Source organism: Diospyros lotus, chromosome 1 (assembly GCF_014633365.1).
Source record: "Diospyros lotus cultivar Yz01 chromosome 1, ASM1463336v1, whole genome shotgun sequence".
Taxonomy (NCBI): domain Eukaryota; kingdom Viridiplantae; phylum Streptophyta; class Magnoliopsida; order Ericales; family Ebenaceae; genus Diospyros; species Diospyros lotus.
The window spans coordinates 22,111,799-22,120,499 of record NC_068338.1 but is presented as its reverse complement, the minus strand read 5'-3'; the positions used below and the strand labels follow the sequence as shown (position 1 = coordinate 22,120,499).

Genomic DNA, 8,701 nt, shown 5'->3' with positions numbered 1-8,701 from the left:
ACTTATCATTGCTAGCAAGGTTGCGAAGTGCATCTACCGAAGAAATTAAAGGTGGACACAACCATTTATATATGTAATAAATATATATTCATTTTATTTTACAAGGAACTGGTAGTCGGATAAGAGCAAAAACCCATTAACATATAGAAGTATAAAGAGGCCAATCCCCCTCAGTGTCGTGACTAATTATGAGGCCTGTATTGTGATGGAGAATTAGTATATATATATATATATTACATTATAGATATATGAGTACATGCCTGTAGGAAAGAGATGCAATGACGGGAAATTAGGCATATTACCTCTATTATAGATATATGAGTACATGATTGTGGGAAAGAGATGCAATGACGAGAAATTAGGTATATTACCTCACCGGCACATGTACGGTACAGGTATAGAAGCAACTATCATGATAAGGTACAGTGTATCTGGTCTCATCATGACCAAAACTCTTGGAAATGTACTTGTGAATACCAAGAACGATAGCATAAGTTCGACATTCAAGCATATAGATTCACCAAACCTAGTAAGGCAAAATGAAAACTATAACATCCCAAGAAAATAAAGTGTCGATGTATATATATATATATATGTGTGTGATAAATGTGAAACCGATTTCTTTGCCAAAAAGGTAAAACTCTGTATAGTAATAGATGTGTGCGGAGAGACCTAATTATGCTAAAAATTTTGTTTCTAACATAAAGTTTAGAACAAGAATATGGGATGGGTTTGGTGAAGAACCGTGGGTATACGTCATGTAAATGCCTTGGTGCACCAATGTAGGGATTTGGCAAGCAAATGATTTGAAAGAGGCCAGTTTTGAGGATGGTTTTTAGGCAACCGGAATTATTCAATGGGTATGATGGTGTCTCTCCACCAACGACAAAAGGGAAAAATAAGGTCAGAGATGGAGGACTCTCCGACGGGCTACCCTATTTTGCAACATGGTTTAAAGGCTCTGAAAATACATACACAATGGCCAATGGGCAATTAATCGACATGGACACATGGCATTTCCAATCTCTCTTAAGTCCCAGGCTGTGCAGTTTTCTTTGCTTTGGGGATGGAAAATGGTCCTTCCCGAGGGTAAAGAACCTGACATCAATAGAATTTCTGAAACCCTGACATTGGCATCAAACCCAACAGTTGCAGTTGCAGTTGCAGTTGCTTGCTTGCTTGTGTTGTGAACATGCAAAGTAAATGGATGATCCAAATTTCAAAGTTAAAACTTAAAATAACACTTTGATTTTCAAGTCATTGTGATGGCAAAACAATGATGGGATCCCACAAAAGGGGGATTAGCTAATGACATGCACTGTGAAAACGAAGCTACAAAACAAAAACAAGAAAACCTTGAAACCAAGACACTAAAATGGGCGAACAGTAGGAGCCCATGACACGGCAGTGACAGGGGCTGCCTGCGTAATCACGAAGCCCTCGTCGCCGGCTCCGCCTCCGCCGCGGCGTCCAACCCTAGCCTCTTCGAACTTGTAAAACAATGGCATTTGGAAAGTGCCCAGTAACAGCACCACCGTGGAGGCGGCCTTTACCTGACCGCATAACACTCCCCCGTATATGGTGCCATTTGGCCCGGCAAGAGCTATACCGAAAGCGAAAGGAGATAGAGACGGTGAGGAAGCAGAAGACGATACCGGTAGAGAAGCCATGAAAGTGCCCGTGAGGGAGATGATTTCATGGGTCCCCTGGATCGTCATAACCGCCGCCGGGAGGCGGACCACGACGTTGGAAACGGACCCGCGGGCGCCGAGAATGGCGACCCCGAGTTGGTGGCGGCGCGCGAACTGCACCACCGTGTCGATCACGTCCATTCCCTCGGCGATCTCCAGGACCACCGACTTCATGCCTGAGTCGTTCTCTTGAGTGAGCACCACCGGCTGTTTGGGCTTGTTTTTAGAGCCCGGTGGGCGGCCTCGAGGCTTCCTCGGAGCGGTGGCCCTGGATGGCCTTGGCGGCTCGGTGGCGGGGCTACGCTGCAGCTCCTCCTCCTCCTCCGAAGTGTGGGCGAATTCCACGGGTTCGGGGAGAGGGAGCTGACCGGAGTATTCATCCATGGTGAAGCTCGGCAGATTGATCACAGAGAGAGAGAGAGAGAGAGAGAGGAACAAGAACAAATGGAAGGAGAGAGAGAAAGAGAGAGGAACAAGAACAAATGGAAGGAGAAGAAGAAGCTGGCTTGGTGAAGAAAAGCAGCATTTGGAGGGCCTTTTTATAGCCTCTTTCATGGGAGATATTTAACTCTATCATGAACACCTCAGGATATCTCTATTTCTGTCATTTCTATTAGTTTTAATTTAAAAAATACAGCATTATATTATTTCTTAGAGTGAATTGTTTTTTTAAACGAAGAGTTTTGCTAATTAATTTTAATTTATTCATTTAAAAAATAAATTCAAAACGACATTAAGGACTTTTAATGAATTACCATTATCGTTGCGACGTATATCGAAGATAATTTTAGTATTTATATTTTTCTTTTCCGTTGACCAACAATTAAACCAAAGGGTAAATTAGTAAGAGTAGTAAATTTTTAAAATTTTTCAATAATCACATCTAACTTTTAAAAAATTTTAATTTTATATTATCATCTAATTCCGTTTATTTTGATCGTTAAGTGATGACGTAAAAAATGACGTGACTTGTCGGCTCTTACATTTATTCTCCGTTCATTTTAATCGTTAAGTGATGACGTAAGAAATAAGAAATGACGTGACTTGTCAACATATGCATAGCGATAAAAGAGGGAAGGGTATTCGTTGTCAATCACAAATGGTTCATCATTTTCATTACAAATCCTAAACTTTGAGAAGAAACCAGCATCCTTGAACGACAATTGAAGCCTTTTGGCTGTGAAGTTTCAAAAAAAGGCACAATCTCGACCTCCAATTAATTAAACCACTGCCATCACAATGCTTAACCATCTTAGACTCATCAACAATAATGAAGATGAATTTCTTGATCAGTAAGGGATAGAATCATTGCGGTGGGATAATTTTGTCCTGAGATCATCTAATTCCAAGTATATTTTGTGGTTCCAAATTCAATAATTTCTCCAAGTAGAGTTATTCCCATGGCTTTAAAGCTATACCAAATGCATTGTTAAGAGAGAACCAAATTGTCTTTTCGCTAATTTCGTATACAACTCAACTTTATAGAGGCATGATGTTATGACCCAACACTTTTGGGTTTAAGAGGCAATTTGTATATTGAAACTGGTGTTCATATTTCCTGTTGATATGTTGATGTATACCCTCATGGATGTACATATTCCTTATCACCCAAGGGTATGGTTGGCTCCACTTAGCCTTCTAGGGGGTGGGGTATTGGAGAATGATTAAATGCTGCTGGTACAAACATGTTCATGTAATGATTTTTGGCTTGGGCATAGGCAAGAAGCTATCACGCATTCCCCATGGACGTATAAGAGACAGGTGGGGCGTGCTCAAAGTCAAAGCACTACACGTCAAGCACTCGAAAGGGGTGGAATAGGCAGGGTGTCGCCACATTGACTAGCCAAGGAGCTTAGTAGAAGCAGGAGCAAGTTGTGGCGCTCGTAATGAGAGCGGTGCAAGCTTGGGCGAGGGAGCATGGCAACTATGCACCAAGGGTTAGTTCCTGTTGACATTTATCTTCTTGGTCTAAGCATTGCTATCAAGAGGCCTATTTGTGTTGTGCATTGCTTGTCACCAAAGGGTTATGGCTGCTTAGGGGTGTTTTTTGGTCAGTTTTTGAGAAGTTTAAGAATTGAATTGAAAAAAACTGAATATATTCACAGTGCAATCGAACCAAATTGAATTTTACAAGTAACTGAATTAACTTTTGAAATAGAAATGATCAAAAAACCAATTTAACCAAAAGTAATTGAAATTTATTTATTATACTGAATTCTAACACAAAATTTAAGCATTAATTTCTTGAGCTGATCATCCTGGGTTAGAATCACTAATGACAGTGAACCTAATGCCCAAGCCCAATACCATGCTAGACTCCACAGAATCAATGGCCTTGTAGGTGTATTAAGACTCAAATTACTAAGAAAAAGAGGGAAAGATGGAAACAAGCAAGGAGTTTGACGTGTCGTCCTGCTTTGGGGGAAGATGGAAATAGGGAAGAACATGCATTATATATTAACAAACCTTGTAATAACAAAACTCTCACTTAGACTATTAATCATTGAAAGTTTAAAGATAAAGTAAATTTCTTAGTGAAATCTGTACGTAAATTTTGATGTTATCTCAAGTGTGTCCTAGAGTACTAGTGAAGAATGGAATCACTTGGAAGCATGAATGTTGGTGAAGCTCCTATCACTTCAACGTATCTACACACCACCAATATTATGAAAATATCAAATAAAGATTGAACATTATACATCTTAGAGCAAGAAGAAACGAGGCAAAGAGGTTCTTTTTTCTATATTCTCTTATTGAAAAGAAGATTATGGTTGTTTTGAAATTTGAATATGATATATGACTTTAAGACGTGTGTGTGTGAGAGAGAGAGAAAGAGAGGGAAGGGGCTACGAGTCTACTGCAAGGTATGAAACTTATTTCAAATTGAAAGTTTAAGCTCTTGGTTTGGGGTTTATAACCTCTTGGGCACTCTCCCTTGACAGTTAACTTTTGAGAGTAAGTTTTGACATAGGATTGTAACATGGGCATTAGCAAGCTAATTAATGAATTAGTGTTACATTTTTACAAAAGAAAATAAATTGCTAGGATATGAGAAGAATTTATAGATTAAAAAAGAATAAAATAAAGGGAAAAAAGAGAGCAATTAGCTCAATTTCAAATTCATAGAAAAATTTTAACTCAAGAGTAGAGATGAAAAATAAGATGTATGTCAACACAACTTGTTTTTTGTATTAGTAACATTAGCTAAGTGGGTTGTGCCACACTTGCTAGGTTGCTTAGCCCTCTATTTTGAATTTAAATAAAAAGTTAAAAAAATTATAATAATGCCATAAAAATGTTGTACTCAATATTTTTTTTATCATTTTACTAAAAAATAATACTCAAGATTATATAATACAATTTTTTATTGAATATTCTTTCAAATTAGTCTTATTGTATCAAAATGTTGACAAATAAAAGTTACAAAACATATGCAAACTTATAATTACAAAATAGAATGCAAAAGTAACAAATAATACCCTAAAATAATGCATATGCTAATTTATACCTTAATATATTATTTATAAATATATTTTTCTTTAATGGGCTAACAAGTCATGCCTGTTGGGCCTATGAATTGTCCCAAGTTAGATCATGAGTCTCTACCCAGCATGACCCATCTTGTGCCAAGCCAAGTCACCCATTAGTGACATGCATTGTTTGACACCTCTACTCAAGAGAACAATCGATTTTAACACGAGGTGTTAGAGCACAATGCATTAATGGAGAAGTTACTAGCAAAATTTATCATTTCTTCATTCATCCTTGTGAATTTGGGGTATTAAAAACAAGGGGGTAAACGTAACACCCCACTTTGCAAGTGTTACAGCCTTAGAATTTGAGATTTCTCAACAATTACACTTCGACTATAAAGTTTTTAAAATTTTTCTTTTATCTCCTTACGTAACAACTTTAATAAGAATAAAGTTAAGACATGTAAATAGATTCCAGCACAAAATGTAGTCTAGATCGAACCTTCATTGAAATATAAAAATTCCAATAAACTCTCTCTCTCTATATATATATATATATCTGAGTTGACTTCAAAAATTAGTCTAAATTTGTTAAAAATGCAAAATAATAAAAATACAAATCCAAAGCATTGAATATAAATATACAATTGAGTTTTAAACTCTGAAGAAAATTTGTTATCTTCATGTCTTGTTTGTAAGCCAATACCTTCTTTGGCATATGGTCCATCACATCTCCATATTTATGTATTTTATAGAAGAAAATATATTTAGGGGTGAACTACTTATTTCAAAAAATATTTTTTCATAAGATTCATGACATGAATAAACACTTTCAACAATTTAATAATGTCAAAAATACTATAAATTTTAATTCACATGAATTTTCAAACAATACTAACTAGCACATGCATGACCATTTCTCACACAATGTTTAAACATAATGCCATGCAATCACTTTTCATATCAATTATGCAAATGAAATGCTCATACCCTAGCTCAATTATTTTGGAAGAAAAATTGACAAAGCCTTTTTACACCGTGTAAACTTCTAACTTTTTGTTTGTGACTTTGACAAGTAGAGTGTGATTTTCCCGAACATGGATAGTCTCCCAAGCACTTGAATTCCCTTTCAAAATATTTATTGTTTTTTTTCATAATTTTTCCTACTTTTTATTTTTTATTTTTAAATTATCTTTTTCTTCTTTTTTCCCACTAGTGATTGTGTTCCACACATGACACCCCACGCGTCCCAACCACATGACTATGGCTCACATGCCCAACACCCCTTCTCTTCCCGCCATCTTTTTTGGCTAAGCTCCTAAAGTCCTACCATCGATTGTCAATGCAATTTTTGAATAATCCTTTCTTTTAACCATTTTCTCCTACATTTCTCTCATTGCTTCTCCTTTCTTCCTTCCTTCTATTTGCTTTGCTATTTTTTGATTAAGATAATTGTTGGTTATCACTAATAATGCTTGGTTGAATTGGTTTTTTCAACAAGATGGTAGTTTCTAGTGACCTTTTTAAATCCACTCCTTTCTCACACCTCTTCTCTTCTCCCTATTTTTCTAGAAAAGCTCCTAAAGTCCTTTCCCAACCCAAATTCCTCACCAAAATTCACCCTAAAGCACCCAATCTCTTCTTCACTTCTTTATTTACCTACCTTGACCCTCAATTTTCTTTTTTTCTAGCTATATGAACCCAAATTCCAGCGATACTCTAGTAAAACCCAATTTTTTCAATGAGAACCCAAAATAACTCAAAACTCCACTAAAATACCTCCTAAGACACCAAAATGAACCTTCAAGACCTTAGGAAATAAAATCCCCTCACCCAAACCTCACAACAATCCCCCAAACTCATTCCATTTGAAGAAAATCATGCCCTAACTCTTAGCCAAAAACACCTATTTATAAGTAAAATCGATCACCTAAACCACTCAAATGTTGCAATTTAATCCGTTCTTCCTATCTTTCTTTATCCTTAGGTTAGATCTCTCTCTAGATATTTGGAACTAGTAGTGTGGCAATGTAGAGGAGCAAGTTGTATTGTAAGTTGCAGGATTTTTCGAAATTACACTTTGATCCCACTATTTTCATTTAGCCCTTTTTAGCTAAGTCTTTGGGGTTTGGAGGAAATACTTTGGACCCCTTCTTGATTTTAGGTTCTTGGTTTTCATGGCCCAAGTTTTGGGATTTACACCAGCACCTAAAAATCTTTGACAAATAACATTAAAACCTAGCTTTCTTAAAAATTCTCTCATTTATGCCCTTTAAAATTTCCAAAATGCCCCTGATATGTCTAAATCCTTTTGAATATTACCCAAAATGCAATTGGGATGTTTTCAAACACTTATAAAATTATAAAAATACCCCTTGGCTTTATTTTTTGACTTTTACTAGAAAATTTATAAAAAAATTATGGATGTTATTGCGAATTTATTGATAAGAAGGTACAATTACATTTTTGCCCTTACTTTAAAAATGGATTGGTTTGTGTTAGCATCTAGCCATATTAGTAAAATTTTCAGAATATTATGTGATCTTTTTTTTTAAGCAAGTTTATGTAGTTTTTTCAATAGATTTGTTTCCTTTTATTTTTATTTGTTTATTTCTTGTGATATTTTCTTTTAAGTTTATTCCTTATTGGGTTAATTACCCAAAAAAAAGATATCAGACTTTAACAATGTGTTCAACTTCAAATCAATTTTTAATTTTTTCAATAATAGCATCTTAATTTTATTTATTTCACTTGTGAACCTCCTCTAACCCCGTTAAATGTTGTCGTTAAAATATGACATGGCAAGTCAATGTATATGGTAAGGTGCTAGTTCATTGAGAATGAGAAAGAGAAAGAGAAAGAGGAAGAAAAATAAGGAGATGTGGAGAGAAAGTGAAAAAAGGAAACATTGCCAACAGTCTTTTCCATTGAAGACTACGTGAGGAAGAAGACCTCCAATAGTAATGACCAAGTTACAATGGCTACCATTATAGAGCCTCCATCATTGAAGAATAGAGTCTTTGAAGAACCCACTACCAACAAAATAAAGATTTGTTAATCATTACACAATGCAAACCAATAACTTGCAATTGATTACCATCACTAAATTTCAAGTGAACCAATTGTGTGTGTGTGAGAGAGAGAGAAGGGGATATGTGAGAGAAATAAATTCAACAATGGAAAAAACAACACAAGGAAAGAGGAAAACAATGCCATTGTTGAAAGTAAAGGTCTCTATCGCCAAGGTGGTAGCCTAGCAGTTCGGAAATTCTCATGTGTCCCCCATAGAATTTAAACCCATCCTAGTTGCAAGATGACCCAAACCCTTGATGCCAAAATGAGCGATAGATGTAGGGTAATGGTCTCGCATTCTTGATAGTAGCAATGGCTTAAATCAGACATTCCCTATCGAGAAAAGGTCCTTATGATCACACCTAGATGGGGTTGATATGCTTGTTGTTGTTCCTGCATCTTTTACCTAGCAAAAAAAGATAAATGAAGGATCCCCACTACTGTTCAAGGTGGTGTTATAAAGGT

The 8,701-nt window shown here is 36.1% G+C and overlaps 1 protein-coding gene across 1 annotated transcript; it reads right to left on the bottom strand.

Moving 5' to 3' along the window:
• Nucleotides 1-1,273: 1,273 nt before the first annotated feature.
• LOC127788148 (AT-hook motif nuclear-localized protein 19-like) lies at nucleotides 1,274-2,217 on the bottom strand. Its single transcript, XM_052316260.1, has one exon. The coding sequence runs from the start codon at nucleotides 2,073-2,075 to the stop codon at nucleotides 1,371-1,373; it is 705 nt and encodes a 234-aa protein (XP_052172220.1). The 5' UTR covers nucleotides 2,076-2,217; the 3' UTR covers nucleotides 1,274-1,370.
• Nucleotides 2,218-8,701: the final 6,484 nt, after the last annotated feature.